Source organism: Mytilus californianus, unplaced genomic scaffold, assembly GCF_021869535.1.
Source record: "Mytilus californianus isolate M0D057914Y unplaced genomic scaffold, xbMytCali1.0.p SCAF_3, whole genome shotgun sequence".
Lineage (NCBI taxonomy): Eukaryota > Metazoa > Mollusca > Bivalvia > Mytilida > Mytilidae > Mytilus > Mytilus californianus.
In genome coordinates, this window is record NW_026262679.1 from 27,651,937 (window position 1) to 27,671,068 (window position 19,132).

Consider the following 19,132-nt stretch of genomic DNA (forward strand, 5'->3'; position numbering starts at 1 on the left):
TTGGGTCTTTTTTTTTAAATGTGTAAAAATAAATTACATCACATAACCACAAAGTGTTGCTGTCTAAGCTATGTATCACAGATTTCTAAACTTAAATTCAAAATGCATGGCAGACAAATCAAAAGCTCTGACAGTCTATCCAACAATCTAAATATGGATCAACAGTATGCATTCCTTGAAGAATTAGCTTACTAAATAATAGTTTAAGCATTTGAACCTTTTGAGGTCATTGGGACACATATAGAAGTAAGAACATGGATGGTACAACAGAAAGATGTATGAGAGATAAAACTCAAATCAAACAATGATTTTTCAAAAGCAGTATTTAAGAGGCTTCACCTATTTGGTTTAAAGGTTGATAAAAATAGTTGTAAGCAATTAAATTTTAATTCAATTCTATTGATCATGTTCATGGAATTATTTGCACACTAAGCAGTAGAAGTGGATTGTAAAATATGTTTTCTCATTTTATTTGTTTTAATGAAAATATACTAAATTTCAGTCTTAGATACATGACTTTTTTTATTTATAGTTGTTTTTGGCTTTGAACTAGCTGTCAGTAGCTGTGAGTACTCTCAGATCTGTATTTTGTGTCTTTTGTGCTTTGTATCAATCTGATGAGTTAAGCCCTTTTCAACTGATTTTTATAGTTTGTTCTGATGTTGTACTGTTACACCACTGTCCCAGGTTAGGAGGGGGTAGGGGTTCGGCCCCAGTAAATATGTTTAACCCCACCACATTCTGTTTGTGGCTGTCCCAAGTCAGGAGCCTGTAATTTAATAGTTGTGATTTGTTGCTGTATATTGTATTTGTTTTTCATTTATTGTTTTGTGCATAAATCAGCTGTTAGTTTTCTTGTTTGAAATGTTTTACATTTGTCATTTCAGGGCCTTATATAGCTTACTATGCTGTATGGCTATTACTCATTGTTAATGGTCGTACAGTGACCTATAGTTGCTAATTTCTACATTATTTGGTCTCTGGTGTAGAGTTGTCTCATTGGCAATTATACCACATCTTATTTTTCATTTATACTCTGAATAATAAATATGTATTTGTCATTGTGTAATTTTTTTTAATAGTAATATCATACTTATTACACTAAGGGAAAACTGGATATTTTTTGCGAATATACATTTCTCAAATGTTGTGTTTTTCAAAAGTTTTGTAATGTTACAATAGAAACTCTTACCTTCAGGGCCAGCTGTCAAAGACTGTTTTCTTCTCCCTAAAAAGCAAAGTAATACAAATCTGTAAAATACATAACTTGTCAGATCAAAACAATCTCCAATCATTTCATCTTTATGCGGCAAATAACATATCAATGAAATGAAATATGACATATTTGATTTTTAAAATTTGTATATAAATTGTAAATTATGTGTGTTTAATCAGTTATAACAACCAAATAAGGTATTTTGAAATCTTGGTAAATTATATTTAGCCTAGTTGAAGAACTATGCAGCAATCGTATGATCATTTTTTTTCTTTGGACCTCTTTGCTTCTTGTACTGTTGTAATACTAATACCTGGTCTTGGTAATCTAAACACATCTTTGTAGTTGCAAAAATACAGTAAATGTGCCTCTTGTATCATGAATTTTGAGAGAAACAACATATTGTGGATGCTCCTACAAAAATATAAATCTTACCAAAGTATATTATCTTCTAATAAAATTTTGTTTTACAGATATCTGTGCTTTAATAAAGTTGAACTCATCATGCTCATAGCAGTAATAACTTCAATGTTGCACTTCAGTATGAGTCTATTCAATGTTAGAAATACAGACATACATATTTGCATCAAAATAAAATATTTTGGTTTTCACAAAATTTTATATATGGAGATTGCTGCAAACATGTTTTTGCATTTTTGGATGTACATGATTTAACTCTTATAAAGATATATCAGTATGTAAAAATATAACCCTATGTAGAGAGTAAACTAGAGGCTCTAAAGAGCCTGTGTCGTTTACCTAGGTCTATAAGCATCTTCAACAATGGACTCTCTCCAACATTGTGAACTAGGATGGAATTCATAAAAAAAATCTTTTTTTGTTGATCTTGTATTGCTGATAATTATTTTTGTTTACAGTTTCTCTCTATTTTCTTTAGTTTTTGTCCAAAACACAAAAAACAGTAAAAAAAATATCAATTAAGGCAATCACTCCTATAAAGAGTAAACCAATAATTTCAGAAAAATTTTACTTATTTGAAGTTCTTGTCTTGTTGATTATTTTTGCGTTTAAAGTGGCTATCTATCTTTTATAGTTTTCAAGATAGTAGGCAAAAACATAAAATATTGGTAAGAATCGTCATTAAAGAGCAAGTACTCCTACAAGGGGTCGACTGATGATTTCGGCTATTTGACTTATTTGTAGATCAAGTCTTGCTGATCATTTTTGCTTATCTAAGTTTCTATCTATCTATTATTATTATAGTTTTTTTAGAAATTAGGCGAAAACACAAAAAATAGTAAAAATCATTATCAAAGGGCAATAACTCCAATAAGGAGAAGTCTGACGATTTCCATAATCAAACTTATTTGTAGAGCTTGTCTTGTTGATCATTTTTGGTAATAAAAGTTTCTCTCTATCTATTACAGTTTTTCAGATATTAGGCAAACATGAAAAAAATCGGTAAAACTCTTCATTTAAGGGCAATAACTCCTAAAAGAAGTCTTCCGACAGTTTTGAAGTGTATAGACAATATGTAGATCTCATCATTCTGAACATTTTTGCCCATGACAGATTTTCTCCATTCATAGCATTTTTCAAGATAATAGACCAAACTTGCATTTTACCCCTATGTTCAATTTTTAGCTTTGTTGGCCATGTTGGTTGGCAGGCGGGGTCATCAGACCTTTTTAAAACTAGATACCCTAGTGATGATTGTGGCCAAGTTTTGTTAAATTGGCCCAGTAGTTTCAGAAGAGAAGATTTTTTTTAAAGTTAACGAGCCATGATGAAAGCCAAGCGATGAGAAAAACTCACTTTAGGCCAGGTGAGCTAAAAATGGTATTACAGCTTCTTTCTGTAGCTTGTTTTCAAAGTTCAATCCAAAGGTATCATGTATTGTAACACAGAAAAGGCCTTACCATCTAGTACATCAGTCCTTTGTCTTTTACCATACAACTCCATCTGTTCCAATATCTCTAATGGAATATCAAAATCATCATCAAAATCACTTCTCTTTCTCTTTTTAATTTCTACTGCTGATCTGCTTGCTTGTAGTGAAGGTGACAATTTCTTGTTAAAATTGTTATCAGAAAATGGCAAAACCTTTTTGGAAATGGGAACACACTGTACTGAATAATTTTGTCCGTATGATTTCCTATCTTTTTGTAGAGCCTTTCCAGACATCACTTCACTATTCCCTGACACACAATGTTCTGAATAATTTTGTCCTAATAATTTCCTATCTTGTTGTATAGCCTTTTCTGAATTCACTTCACTATTCCCTGACACACATTTGGATGTATTAATTGATTCATCACACAGAGTTTTCCTGGCATGCTTGAGAGACTGTTCTGATACAATCATACTTTTTCCAGAAGCACTTTGAAATGGATTTAGATTTTGATCATTTGATGTTTTCTTTGCTTGCTGAAGAGATTTTTCGGAAATGGAAACACCTTTTCCTGAAGCACTCTGAAAAGGGTTATTTGTTTGATTGTTCAATGTATTCCTAGTTTGCTGAAGATTTTTTTCAGAAACACTATAATTTTTTACTGATGGGTCATTAATTTCTTCATTTAGTGTTTTCCTTACTTGCTGGAGAGCTTTCTCTGAAATTTCAACACTCTTTCCAGAGGCACTTTGAAATGGGTTGGTCATTTCTTCATTTAGTGTTTTCCTTGCTTCCTGGAGAGCTTTCTCTGAAATTTCAACACTCTTTCCTGAAGCACTTTGAAATGGGTTGGTTGTTTCTTCATTCAATGAATTTCTGGCATGACAGAGAGCTTTTTCTGAAACCAGTACATTTTTCCCTGATGCACTCTGAAAAGGATTGTCACTTATGTCTTTCAATGTTTCTCTTCTCAATTCATCGTCTTTCAGTACATGAACTGGAGTAATAATTTCTTCATGTTTAAGAGCTGCCTCTGAAATTTGAACAATCTTTCCTGAAGCACTCTGGAATGGATTAGAATTGTCATCAATAAGTGTTTGTCTGGCATGTTGAAGAGATTTTGGCAAAACAGAAATGCCTTTTCCTGACACACTTTGAATTGAACTAGAATTATCCAGTGTTTTGCTAGCATGCTGGAGAGCTTTTTCTGAAACTTCAACACTTTTCCCTGAAGCACTATGAAACAAACCAATGTTTTCATCATCTAAAGTTTTCCTTGCATGCACAAGAGCTTTTTGAGAGACTGTAACAGTTTTACCAGAAGCACTTTGGAAAGGATTACAAATATTTGATTCCATGGACTTTCTTGGATGAGGAAAAGAGTCTCCTAAACCTTCAATGTTCTTTGTGTTCTCATTATTTATTGTTTGTCTAGCATGCTGTAATGCTTTCTCTGACACAAAAACAGTCTTCCCTGAAGCACTTTGAAAAGGATTTTGATTTTTAAAATTAAATGTTATATCAGGATCAACATTCATTTCAACCTTTTCATTTACAAAAGCTGACGTTGATGTAATTTGTGGAATAAAATCTAAAGTAGAATTAGTTGCAGTATTTGAATTACTTTTCATAGGTTGCACTAAATTTTCAGCTTTTATTCTCTTTTCTTTAATAAAAACTTCACAATTCAGTAATGCTTCATCAACCCTGTCTTTATCAGTTTCAATCAAAACTTGTGTGAATTCATTTCCAGGATCCATAACTTCTTCTAGGGCAAACTGAGAGTTATCTCCCTTAAAATCAATATCTATTTCACACTCTGAATTTTCAATTCTAGTTCTTTTATTGTCTCCACCTGTTCCTAATGAAAATGTGGCATTCTTTGATTCATTTGTCTGAAGTGGTTCTAACTTTGTATATGTTGTTAGCTCAATACTTTTTTCAGCTTCAATCAATTCTAAATCGTCACTTGTAACAGAGGATGTCGACTCTTCCCTTCTACATTTTTTCACTGGACGACCAGATTCTGGACTGAATTTTTGAGATGGTAACAATTCTTCTGAAAAAACCTCATCCAAATAAGTACTGTCTATATTATTATTATTGTTCTGTTTAATAGGATCAGAAGTATGACCACAGTAATTGTCTTCACTTTCAGGTTCTAGTTTCAAAGGCTCAGCCATGTCAGTTTTAATCAAAATATCTTCTTTTGTACAATCTACTTCAGGTGCGCTTTGGGTTGTAACAGATTTTTTGTTTTGGACAACTTTTGGCTTGCTTATAATTTTTGGAGGTTTGAAAGGTCTGAATCCTTTGGGAACATTAGAACCAGGTGGAAACCTTGTGGATTTTGCCGGTTGAACTGGAATATTTTCTTTTTTATTTTGTTTGTTTGTCAGCATATTTTCCAGTTCTTTTTCCAAATCACTTTCAACACGTAAACTTTTGTTTGTGACATCAACATTTAATACGTTATTTGATTTGCTTTGTTTGAGTATTTTACTGAAAATTTCTTCAAACTCTTCCTTCTTTGATTCTGTATCAGGTGCTGAATGTTCCTGTTTGTCATCTATTTCTTTCATTAAACATGTAGCTTTAGAAATGCTGGCTGTAGAAATATTTAAACCTTTCCCAGATGCAGAAGAAAAACCACTCATAAGGCCATTAGACTGCCCTGTATCGGTATTAGATTGTAAAGCAGATTCTGGAGCAACCAGCTGACATTCTTTTCCATCCATAATGTTTTCTGCTTTTAATAGACTAGATTTGGATAAATTGAAAGTTTTTCCTGTTGCAGTAGAAAATCCTGTCTCTTTAACTTCATTATTTTCAATTACATCTGATTGATCTCCCCCAAATGGCTCCTGAGACTCCTTCATTAAACTCTTGGCTTTGGACAAACTTAATGCTGAGATATTAAACTGTTTTCCAGAGGCAGTAGAAAATCCATGGCAATGAATTTTTTCAGTTTTAGTTTGAATCAGATTGATGCGTAAATTCACTTCTGATACATGTTGAATATTTTCTGAGTCTGAGATTAAAGCTGTAGCTTTTGACAAACTTGATGGCGAAATTTTGAAACTCTTTCCTCCTGCAGTTGAAAACCCCACAATATTGTTAACACAACTAACATTGGAAACACCTGCCTTATCCTCATCATCTTTCATGTCTTCCATTAATTTCTCTGCTTTAGATAAACTAGACAGTGACATAGGTAATTTTTTCCCTGATGCTGATGCAAATCCATTATTTATATATTTTGAAGATAAACTTTTATTAGTATCTTCTTTATCCTCTACATTGTCAGTTATGTCCATTAATTTCTGTGCCTTTGTGAGGTTTGCAGTTGAACACTTAATATCTGTTCCAGAAGCTGTTGAAAAACCTCCACTAAAAGCATGGCTCTCCTGTAGTTCTGTTTTTATTTCAAACTCTGGAATTGTAATGTCCTTGTTGGCATTTTTTTCTGAACTTAAAGAAGTTAGTTGCTTACTTAATGGCTGCAAGTGTTCCCCTAATACACTGCTATTCACATCTACTGCAGGAGTATAATTAAGTCTCTTTTCAAAGTTTCTATCACCACTTAAGTTAATTTCTCTATTTTTATTAAGACCTGAGATTTTGTTGACATAGTTGCCTGTATTCTCTATTTTAACATCAAGTACTTTAGTTTCAATACCAGGTACTGGAGAAGCCTCTCTTTTCATCAGCATTGTGTCTCCTTGGAGTTTTACTTTTTCAAATTCTGTTCTGTTTTTAACTTCTAACTTACGATCTACTATGAAATCATCAGTAAACTCGCCAGTAAAATCAGAGCTATCTACTACCATGAGTTTCTCAGCTTCAAATAATTTACTATCTGTTATGTTTATTTTACTTCCTGCTGCAGTGTTAAATCCTTGAAACATTTCACCCCTGATATTTTCTGACTGTTTATTACTCTTGTTATTGGTTGTATCTTTTCTGAATATTTCTTCGTTTTGTTTGTACTGTTCCTTGAAATTATTTTTCAGAGCCTTTGGAGTTATTGCTTGCATACCTTCTTCACGTATTTTTTCAAAATTATCAGACTTTTCTGATTTTCTTAAATTACCAGACAGATTTTCAGAAGTACCAAACATGTTTTCTTTATAATCTGAGTTACCAGACAGATTTTCCAAAGTACCATCAATATTTATTTCCTTAGAAAAGGAATCATCAGGTAGGTCATCTTCAAATATGTCACTTTCAGGGTAAGGAATGTCTAATTTTATTGCACTTGCTGCAGCTGAACTAATTGGATTTGAAGTTTTTTCATAGGGAAACTTTGGGGAAGTTAATTCTTTGACAGTTTTTTCGGATGAACAATTTTCATTAAAATCCTGCTGATTCAAACAAAGTCTTTTACGTTTTATTTCTATGGAATCTCTCCTGGTAGATGTTGGAGTACTGCAAGTGTCGTTGGTTGTCCTTGAAACCCTTTTGTAAATGTTTGAACTTGCTGTGTTCACATTCTGAAAAGATCAAGAAAGATATTGCTTCTGAGATTAATTAAATATTAATATAGATTCTACTGTGCATCCAGTAGATCTTACTTCTATATTTGTGCTCCATTTACACACATGTATGAAAGATAATGAATCTTTTTTAAAAACAACTCATTGAGGACTATAATTACTGTGACTTGACTGTAAGTGTTGCTCTACACCTACTGCAGTTTATTCAAATTTTTGACCAAATTGCAATTTATCTTATCAAACCAAACTGTTCAACTGGTCAGAAATATTAACAAACTGCTGTAGTAAAACACATGCTAAGCTAAAGGTCATAGGTAGTAATTTTTGAATTGCTATAAAAATGTCCAAACTAAGCTTTCATACGATTTTTGTTTAAAATAAATTGCAATTTGGTCAGAATTTGAATAAACTGCAGTAGGTGAAGTGCAACACTTACAGTCAAATCACAGTAAATATAAACAAGAATGTGTCCATAATACATGGATGCCCCACTCGCACTATCATTTTCTATGTTCAGTGGACCGTGAAATTGGGGCCAAAACTCTAATTTGGCATTAAAATTAGAACGAATATATTTTAGGGAACATGTGTACTAAGTTTCAAGTTGATTGGACTTTAACTTCATCAAAAACTACCTTGACCAAAAACTTTAACCTGAAGCGGGACAGACGGACAAACGGAAGCACAGACCAAAAAACATAATGCCCCTCTACTATCCTAGGGGAGGGGGGCATAAAAAAAATCATATTCAAAACACTTATTTAAAAGGTTTGTATTTATATTGACAGTAACATGTAGATGATGATTGTTACCCACTGTATCCAGCACCAATTTAATAAGGAGCAGATAGGTATGTAAATAGGACCTGTGCCTTTTATTTTTTTAATAAAGCAAGACTGTTTCTATTCATTTCTCAGGTTTCTTTATAGATGTAATGTAGAGTTATGTTGCTTAGCAATCAGGATCTATCAAACAATCATACAACATAATGTGTATCTTGAGTTACAATTAGACTATATCAAACCTCTACACTTGCTTTCTGTGATACTTCAACTAAATCACTGTATCTTTTAAAACCTACAAAAACAGGTTTAAAAAAGTGTGTAAATGTAACGTATTCATGTTCTGATACAACATATCTTTTTTTCACCAAGTTATACTGAATTTTTTAGCTCTAATGAAATGCAATATTCAATTAATAATTTTGTGAAAGTACATATACCAAAAATCAACTTAATATCTGCAGTCTAGATGAAAACAGTCAAAGACAACTGTCTCATTTCAAAGTGACAGACAACAAATATAGGCATATGTTTAAATCATAGCTTCTTACTGTCCATAGAATTCACTTCAGAAAGTGATCTTTAACATATATTGTGCAGACTGTGCAGCTACACTCTTGTTTTATAGAAATTGTTAAATCAGTCACTTATCTTCACAATTTTGAAATTACATCTTCAGAAGATGCAATCTACCTATATCCTGTTGTCATTTGTTTCCACAAAAATATTAACATTCATGTGCTGACTTGAGAACAACTTGTTTGATTATGTTTGCTACCAGATTTATGCTTTTGTAAATGGTTCAATAATTATGACGGTTCTCAATTGCAAAAATTAGCAAACATTGATTTAGCGAGTACAATTATCTTATTGCAGCAAGTGTAGTGGACAAAGTCAAAGGCTTTCACTTCCAATACTTCTTTTCTTTCACTAATTAATACAATCTGCTAACAAAAGTTTTTATTAATCTGATATACTTTGTATACAAAAAATATAAAGATGATAAATATTCACAAATTATTATAACCTATCATACAGTATATATACCTGAACCTGAAGATCTTGTTCTTGAATCAATATTACCAGATGACAAAGTTGGAGTGTAATTTGTTAGACCAGTCTTCACCACCTCTATGTGGATTGTTGGTGTCGTGTCTGTTCTACTGTCAGCATTAGTATTATCTGATGGTTCAATTACTGTATTCTCATTGTTATCTTTAATGTTGTTGTTAGCTGTTTCATTTGGTTGTTGTTTGAATCCATAAACAGACTTTGGACATGATGTGTTGATTTGAGAATTAGTTGGATAGAAAAATCTTTTCATTTTACCAGGTTTCTTTAATAGACTATCAGTCTTAATATTAGACTTAGTTTCAACAGGTACAGTTTTTTCAAGAGAGTTTATGGCACAATTCAAATTCTCTGTTTCTGAAACATTGTTAATAGGCAGTATTTTATCCTCTACTACAGGAATGGTATTATTGATCTGTACAACAGGAGATATTGGTATAGATCCTGTCTGATCACTTATATCAGATCTGATAAGAGTATCAACAGATGCAGTAGATTTTCGTGTAAAAGGTGATTCTTCAAGTTTGTCTGATGAAACTGAACACATTTCTTGTAAGACTGTTGGAGAAACTTGAGAAAACAAATCATCAGTTTCTTTATCATTTCCCTTAGCATTATTTTCCATCCTAGCATTTTCAGTTTCAATTTCAAAAGTGGCATCAGCCGAAAATTCGTTAGAAGTTTTTCGAATTTTCCCTTCAGAATTTCCAGTTGTTGAATTTGTACCTATATAATTGATTATGTTTTCATCCAAATCTTTGTCAAATCTTACACGTTTTTTGGATGCAGGTGTTTTCCTTTTTGCAGTTGATAGAATTGACTTATAAGTCCTATCGCCATCATAGGGCGTAGAGCAAAACAGATCTGTCTGACTAAATTCTTCAGGTTTAATTGAATTTTCTACATTTTCATGCAAACATTCCTGTTCATTTCTCAGCATACTTTGCTCTTCATTTTCAAGAGACTTTTCTTTGCATTGTTGGGATTTTGAAACAGAAGAGACAAACTTTTCTGAATCAACACTTTTTTGTCTAACACTTTCACAATGATCAAATTTCTCTGTAATTTGAATGCTATTTTCATTAGTTTCTTTATTTGGTTTTGTTGGACATTCATTTAAATGTTGATCTTTAGTTCTAAAAAGGTCTTCAATGATATTATTTTTGTCTGAATCACCCTGAGTAAAAGATATTGAACCTACAGAGTTTGCTGGTTTAGTTTTAATGGAATTTCTCCTATAAGATGGTGCACTCCTCCTCCTACCTGCAGCTTTAGATGGAGGATCAAAGAAATCGGACAGAGCATCAGTTAAATCAGGTATATCTACTTTTCCATTGTTTTTCTCTAGACTGCTAATGTAGGAATTAACTATTATTTCAGTAGAATGATCTGAATCATTGTTTTCCTTTGATAATTTGGAACTGACTTTAGTTACTGGAGAATCATTTAGGGTACATACTTCCATGGTTTCACTTGTCATGTTGTTTCCAGGAGAAAATAACATGCGAGAAAATCCCTGAAGTAGAAAAAATAAAGATTTAGTGTATGCATGTAATTGGACAGTGATAAAATAGAAATACATTTAAATGAAATACTGATAAAATGTAACTGTCAAATGAAATTCAAAGTTAAAGTCATGTTAACTTGTATGAAGACAAATCAAGACTATATTCAACAATTGCTTATTCCCATCCCACCATTAAATATCAGAAATCCACATGCACATTTTTGGTAAATGTACAACTATCGAACTTTTCACTGTATCATTTGTTGTTCTAATGTTTGAGATACAATGGAAATGATTGAGTACTGATACTAGTTTATAAAACTGTCTCAAGTTTGTGTGTAATCTACAGTTATGTTGGTCATTTCTCAATATATGTAGTTGAAGACTGAATGCTAGTTTCTGGATGTCTCATTTTGCAGAATGAACATGTTTTTTAATGGTCTCATTGACATTTGCTTGACTCTTTCTTAATCAAATAATGTTCTCATTAACTGTTGATAAGTCATGAATCCTTCACAAAATATGTAATTCTTAGATACTGCAATAAAACGGTTACATTTCTAACCACAACATATTTAACTACCTTCCTTTTGGCTTGAGCTGGAGTCTGACTTTCTGAAAAATAGGTATGATAATATCTTATGATATAATACTGTAATATAAAGTAAATCAATCATAGTCATTTCACTTCAAGGTTCTTATTTAGGTTATAAAAAGGTGCTATTACACTAATAATCAAAAGACCAGTTTCTCTTTTCATAAAAAATATTTTTATTAGAATTGATTGTAATACTGAAATACTGAAATTTTCATGATAAATGAGTATTTTAACTTGTTAAAGTTTGTTCAAAGATTCTGTTCTTTTGTAGCTAATCATACATTTTGAGGTAGTTTTTTTAGCAGATATCATTACGTGTAATAAATGAATAATTGGTGCAACGTAGTGGTTACCTCTGACAAAAAGTTTTATTCCAAGTTTAACAAAGTTGGTATTATCATAATCAGCAATTCGTTAAATAGGTCCAGAGAAAATTCTTCAGGGTTTTGATGATCGTCAAATATTGCAGATAATATTGTAATTTGTTGGTAAACTTATTCCGTGTTATTTGATATTGTTACATTGACTCTTAGTCTACATTTCCATTTATCATTGTTATTAGTTGAATGATGTCAAGTATAGAACAACAAATTCAAAACTCATAAATTTACAAATTTTCATTTAAAATAATTTACAGTATAAATTGAAAAACAAAATCAGACTTTGACCTTTTTTCGTGTTAAATAATCATATCATAGTTTATTTTCAGGATAAAATGCTCAATTTATTTCATTAATATCCTTTTTATTGGATTGCTTTGCCAATTTGTTGTGAGTAAGATTTGTAACATTCTCATACTTCATCAAGCCATCATAAATATGGTGAGTTAACATGGTTAAGCAGTATGTGTTGATATAAGTTAAGAGTCTGATTATTATTGGGCACAAGTTCCAGTTGTTCCCTCCAGAGATTCTGATTTCCTCCATCATAAAGTTCTACTTCAAAGCTGTAATTAGTATAGAAAGTGATATTACATCCTAATTAATTAAAAAACTATGAAATTATAGAAATAGCATATCAATTAAGATACCTCTGTCCTCCAAATCAGCATGATTTGGTGTAGCTAATGAACTAGTCCAGCTGAGAGTTGAATCATTTACACCAAGGCTCTTTACTAAATCATACTGAGAGCCTTCATACTGCTGTGCTGTACCATTCACAGGGCTGAAAGTTTGAAGACAAATAAAATACATTCCATAAATTATAATAAGAAGAAACCATGTCTTGTACCGATCTTTTGAGTTAAGCAATAGCTACTGATTTTTAGAGTTTGTTCTTACGTTATACTGTTATACCACTGTCCCAGGTTAGGGGGAGAGTTGAGCACTCACAAACATGTTTACCCCCACCTTACATTCTTTATGTGTCTGTCCCAAGTCAGGAGCCTGTAGTTCAGTGGTTGTTGTTGGTTCATGTCTGCTATATTTGTTTTTCGTAAATTGTTTTATAAATTAGGCCTTTATTTTTCTAGTTTGAATAGTTTCACATTTCTCATGTCGGGTCCTTTTATAGCCGACTATTCGGTATGGGTTTTTTTTCATTGTTGAAGACCGTTCTATTACATATTATTGCTTACATCCACTTCATTTGAACATTGGTGGATAGTTGTCTCACTGGCAATTGTACCACATCTCCTTGTTTTTACATAAAGTTATTTCTTCAAACAAATACAATAAAAGTATAATTTTGCTAAAGAAAAAGAATTATAAAAGATTTCATACAGTTCCACATCAATACTTAATTTAGACACAAAATTAACAATATTAAAATAAGTCAATTCAAAATATTTAACTTAATGGTTCCTTGTAATGGATCCAAAGGCTAAGCGTTATCCCAATGAAAGAGCTAAGCTCTTATGGAAAGGTTAGCACAGGTTTTAAATATCTATTTGTGTTTTAAAATTTTAATTCATGTAGTTAAGTAGTAGACATTTTAAAGGATTTTTAGGATGTAAATCTGAATCGTATTTCAGTATGATGTACATCTATAATCAAATAAACTGATAAATTATTTAATCTTTTCATGGAATAAAGTAAAAATAATCAAGAAGAAAGTTAGTCAGTTTTATTTTCTATGAAATTGTTCTGAATTATAAAGTATAAATAGAACAAAGAATGAAAGAAGGTTCAAGTTAGAGTATTGGTTCTAAAATGCGCTGTTGTCTTTTTGTGATAAAGGTTCCTTCATTCAACTTTTGTTGATTGCCAGTTTCAATTATTTTGTTCTTTGCCTTACAATGTTTACCATATTCTCAGGATGATGTCAATCTATAAATGAGGAATTCTATCCAGATATTCTTTTTTTCAAAATATTGGTATTGGTCCTTTACATTTTCCACATTCTTCAAATATGCGGAGGATATTACAAACCTTATTCCAAGTATAGGTGGCATCCAACCTGTCAAACGACTGGTAGCAGAGAATTGAGATTCTAACAGATTTGAGGAATTATATAATGGACAGCCTTCATTGTAGGAATCTAATAAAGAGAAAGCAAACAGTAGAAGCATGCATTATTTCTTAAATCAATTCCGAATATAACAAGCCATTATCATGATTCTTTTTACATGACAATGATGACCAGGTTGTCTGAAAAAGCACAAAACTGAATCCAGCTAATAAAAATTCACAAACATTATGATTTACTGTCAATCTGGACTGACAATACACCTTATCGCTATTTAGTCCAATCCGGAAAAAACTGTCACTTAAGACAACTTCCTGTTTGGGTCATCCGGTGCCAAAACAAAGGTCATCAGTAACGAGCTGAGGGAGAACAAAATTTAGAAAACAAACACTTTGAAACTTTGATAGATTATGATCCACTTTTTCGAAACTCAAATTAAAGTAAAAAAATATTACGTTTGAAGTGTTTACGATGGTTTAAACAGGTCTCTTTAAAAAGTATTATGCATGATACATTGTTTAAACAGGGCCCCAGATAGCTTCAACTGAATGAAAAAGTTGTGTAATTTCAGAACTTACCCGGAATGGAATAAATAGCAGGGCCTAATCTAGGATTTTGAAGAGGGAGAAGTGACTTCTCCTTCCAAGAGAGAGAAGGGAGAAGTGGTCAATTTTTTGGAGAAGTGAGATTCCATTACCGTTTCGGTTGCATAGTGTTTTCATGCTTATCACTAAGGAAATTGTTTTATATTCAATAAAAGATATACTTGCAGTTTTTTTCATATGTTATTGTACACAATGTATATATAGAAAGTTCTTAATAAAAAGGTTTTGACAATATATAGTTGTTATTTATTTATTGATACCATTGTGTTCTAAATAAAATTTGTTTGATTGGGACACGAGGGAGTAGCCTAGTAATATTGATTATGATGCATTAAATTCATGTGCATCTGCCTCAATTTATTTTTAAAAGTCCAGAAAAAATATAACTCCCAGTTTACCTGATGAATTTCACATGACTAGGAATTTAATTTATATCACCACTTGTCATTATTTTGTAAAACAATAATGTCCAGAACATTATGTTAGTTGTAAATTGAGATTATCGTTAAATATTGTAAGTCTATAAATGAAAATATCTTTCAATCGCATATTAATTATCCGACAAAGAGCTAATTTCTATCAGTTTTTAAAAATATCATCCATATCAACGAAATGGTTGTGAGAAAAAATCCACCGCTGATCACAACCTGGTCGAGTGTCGTACGTTTGCAATCACATTATCCATCTGCAGTCTTTCTACCTTTTATATTTCAATTTTTATTCAATCAATATAATAAATCTACCGTTAATTCCCACCTTTTACCGACCGAATAGTAAAATTGATCGACTCGTGTAAGTTATAAAATAAAACAAATCAGCTGAGTGATTATGCAACATCCTGAGATGAAAATCATCGTTAAAATGATAACTTAAACAGACGGTCAGTTTTCCGTTTGAATAGTTTTGAAAGTTCTATCCGATGATGTTCAAAGCCGCCGTTGTATTCATTTAATTTGATCGTTGACAGTATTAGTCCTGGGTCGTTTCGAAAATCTCGATTTTCCTTGTCAGTCGCCATTTTTTTTACCTGTGAGAATTGTCAATCACAAGTTGTCTCCCTTTTACCGATTTTGATAGCGATTTGACTTTGCTATGAAGTCAGTCGGCCGGCGAGATTTAGCGATTTTCAAAATTCTTTGGCGACTTAAATCGTCATTTCGCTGGCAAGATTATGGCCTGAATAGAGATAAGGTGTATTACAATGCTTTGGAAAATAGATAAAAATACATTATCTGATAATATACATGAATACCGGTAGATGAAAACAGAATTCAAAAATTTATAATTATCCAGAACTTCATTTTTGCTTAAAATATATTATTATAAGAATAATGCATAGATTAACCTCTTAATAACTTGGTGGAAAAAGAAATGAATAGCAACAATTATATAAATAATTTACTTTTACCCATGTTTGTCAACAGATTTTAACAGGTGTTGCACTGTTTGGGCAGGAACTGCTGGTCCTTCAGGAGCACCAAATTTCAATCCCAGTTTTTATTGGATTTATGTTACTCCATCTTTAGTTTTCTATGTAGCATTTTTTTGTTGACTTTAGTTTGTCTTTTGAAATTAAGGGCATACAATACAGTTTCGATCCCACGGTGATATTTTTACGAAAATTTGCATACAAGCTATTTTCACCTAGTTAATTCAAATATGTAATAAAAAATATACCTTCATGTGCTACTTTAAGAGATAAATGGGGTCGAAATTTTAGACATTTACTCAAAATTTCAGTTGTTTGGACATTTCTATTCTTTGGATAGACATACCTAACTATTTTGTTTCAAAAGATAAACAAAAGCGGATTTTTGTAAAAACATTTGGAAAATCTTCTTTACAAAAGTATGCCCTAAATTTGTATAACAATTCTTTGGAAATAATTAATTTTTTATCAAAGTTTCATGATTTAAAAAAAAAACGGCAATTTTTGCTGTATATTTATCGAATTTAAAAAAATTTCATCAGTGACTTTTTCATAAAAATTGGTACAAATAATCTTCTTACTGAATCAAACCTAATGTCATTTTAAAAAAGAGGGGTTAATGAACTCGTTTTCAAGTTAAATCAGTCTGAATGATAAAAATTAGTCGAAAAATGCATCTTTTCCCCATATGTCAAAGTTTGACGTCGCGAAAATAACATTTTACGTTAGCAACGTCATTACCTCCCCTGTAACTGTATCGTATGCCCTTAAGTTAGCAAACTTAATGACACCAATTGCTTACATTTGATCTTTGGATCAGCTATCGTTATAAATTCATATACAAACATGTAGTTGATAATGAGGACTAATGAGTTTCCAAATCTTATTCTGAATGCTTTTTATTTGAACTGGCTCAAACTATTTTATCACCTGGTGTAGGTTTTCACATTTTCAATTGCCTTAATATGTCTTCGAAAATCTATTCAATAGCATTTCAAAATATGCAAAAACAATGATCAGTTGTGATGTCAGTTTAAATTCCTATGGGTTTTAGTTAATGTTTTATCCAATATTCAATCTTTTTCAACATAGAATGAGAATTAAACAAATGATTAAAATATTGTTGAAAGATTATCTCTTGCTGTAGAGAATTTCAGTAACCAAATATTTCTAAACAGGTAAATACTAACCTTGTATATTAGACTTTTGTGAGATGGGTGTCACTGAAGAATCTTGCTCTCTTGGATTACGAGATGCTTCTACAAACCAATTTGGATTTCCTTTTCCCACTTCTATAAACATTAAAAGTGTGTGATGTTTCAATTCTTTCAAAGATAAACCATTATTTGGAAAAAGTTGTCTAAAAATATGGAAAATCACTTAAAAATGTTTGACAAATGAGAAAGAACACAATTTTTAAATACATGTAGACAACAGAACCAATGAATAATATGGTACATGATAAATAAAAGTACTTTTATTGTATATTCTTACCGTTCTCTAATTTGGCTATATCTTTTATATAAGTCTTGTTTGTCGGTATAATGACTGGTGTCTTCCCTAAATCTGTATGTACAGAGCAAGTCTTTGGCTTCTTGGTTGTCATGGTTATTATCTGAAATAATCATTAAATTTGAGAAATAACTAAATATCAGTGTATATAGTCACTATAGTGTATATCATCAAAAGTAGTTTTTGCATTTTTTTTAACTTTCTAAAAATCCAAACATCTGCAAAGTTGTAAAACTTATTAATCTCAGTTCATGCCCGTTTTGTTTTTTTCTGTCTTTTTCAAATCTGAAAAATGTATTGTGTTTTGTTATTGAAGTGTTAGTTATTTATAAACTTTTTACCATGTCACAGGCATTCCAAGTGAACCAAAGTTAAGTCATTTATTCATTCCATACAAAAAAAACTTGTATCTGTTTAACCCCTCAGAGGACAGACAAATCAGAACACTCTGAACTATAAATTATAATATGGAGCCAAATCAGAGATATAGCTCTGAACTATGAATACAAGCGGCTTGAGTAGTCCGAAGTACACATCTTGCAGCATGAATAGAACCCCAAATGTCTGATTCAATAATTCACAGCAGACCTTTACACACTTTACAACAAAATGACTTTTTTCAAGTAATATTTCTTTTCAAAACAAACTTATGCCAAATCAATTAATGAATATATACATTGTTTGTGTAAGAGTCAAATCTATGTCCAGCCTCAAATTTAAATCTGTGTCTTTTCTCAGATACACTGTATGTGTCCTGTGATGTTTGACTCTCAAATCCCTGGCCATCTCCAGTCTCAAATCTGTTTCCTTTCCTCAAATACAAGTCCTGTGACATCATGACACTCAAATCTGTGTCCTTTAAGTTTTTATAAGGTAGACTTTCGGTAACGTGAAGTGACTTAGGATAGACACTTAAAGATTGTGACAGGTTTAAAGCACCTAACCCTCCTTTAACCTGGGACTGTGGTGTAAAAACATAACATTAGAACATGCTGTAAAATCAGTTAGAAAGGGTTGGACTAATCAGATCGACACAAAGCGCAAAAATTAACTCACAAAAAGACAAAAGACATATAGTAACGATCGTACAGTACGCTTATCAATTTACTGTTTGGCCTTCAATGCTTTATTTCTTATTTGATGAACCAGAAAATAGCTTTTAAGACTAAACTGTTTATTTTGAGAGAAAAGATAGTTTTTTTTATAACTTTCAATAACAAATTATGAAACGATTTTTACAACTATTTCTATTGCCAGGAACTGTAAGCTCCCATGTACATAGGTCAACACACGTACACCCTCTTGTATGGTCACCTTCGAATGGTGGCCATTTATTGGGGTATTCAATCTTGGGATGTTGGCCATTTATTGGGGTCATAAAACATAGGTTGATGTTTTATCTAATTATGTTACCTGTTGAAATTAATTCAAATCTCAAAAAATGTTAAATGCAGGGGCGTTACGTAAACAAGTTATTTTTTGAAGTTACTTATATAAGTAAATTTTGTTTTCAAAAATAATTAAATTACTTAATAGAGTTATTTTAATTTTCAATAGAAACATAGACTAAATGTAGTTTTCGTGAATTTTTACATCTTTTAATATCATAAAATAAAGAATTTATTTGATTTGAGAGGAGTATAGAGATAAAGGGTTAC

General features: G+C 31.5%; 1 protein-coding gene across 1 annotated transcript in view; it reads right to left on the reverse strand.

Annotated features, from left to right (window-relative positions):
* The window catches only part of LOC127733431 (breast cancer type 2 susceptibility protein homolog), a 36,651-nt gene extending 18,342 nt beyond the window's left edge, over positions 1-18,309 (reverse strand). The window contains exons 1-10 of the mRNA XM_052242796.1: positions 18,151-18,309; positions 17,457-17,577; positions 17,153-17,254; positions 13,892-14,000; positions 12,553-12,686; positions 11,508-11,539; positions 9,394-10,933; positions 8,589-8,641; positions 3,097-7,561; positions 1,193-1,228 (exon numbers count right to left, since the gene is read on the reverse strand). Of these exons, the coding sequence (XP_052098756.1) occupies positions 1,193-1,228; positions 3,097-7,561; positions 8,589-8,641; positions 9,394-10,933; positions 11,508-11,539; positions 12,553-12,686; positions 13,892-14,000; positions 17,153-17,254; positions 17,457-17,577; positions 18,151-18,309 (6,751 nt within the window). The remainder of the gene's footprint in view (positions 1-1,192; positions 1,229-3,096; positions 7,562-8,588; positions 8,642-9,393; positions 10,934-11,507; positions 11,540-12,552; positions 12,687-13,891; positions 14,001-17,152; positions 17,255-17,456; positions 17,578-18,150) is intronic.
* Positions 18,310-19,132: the final 823 nt, after the last annotated feature.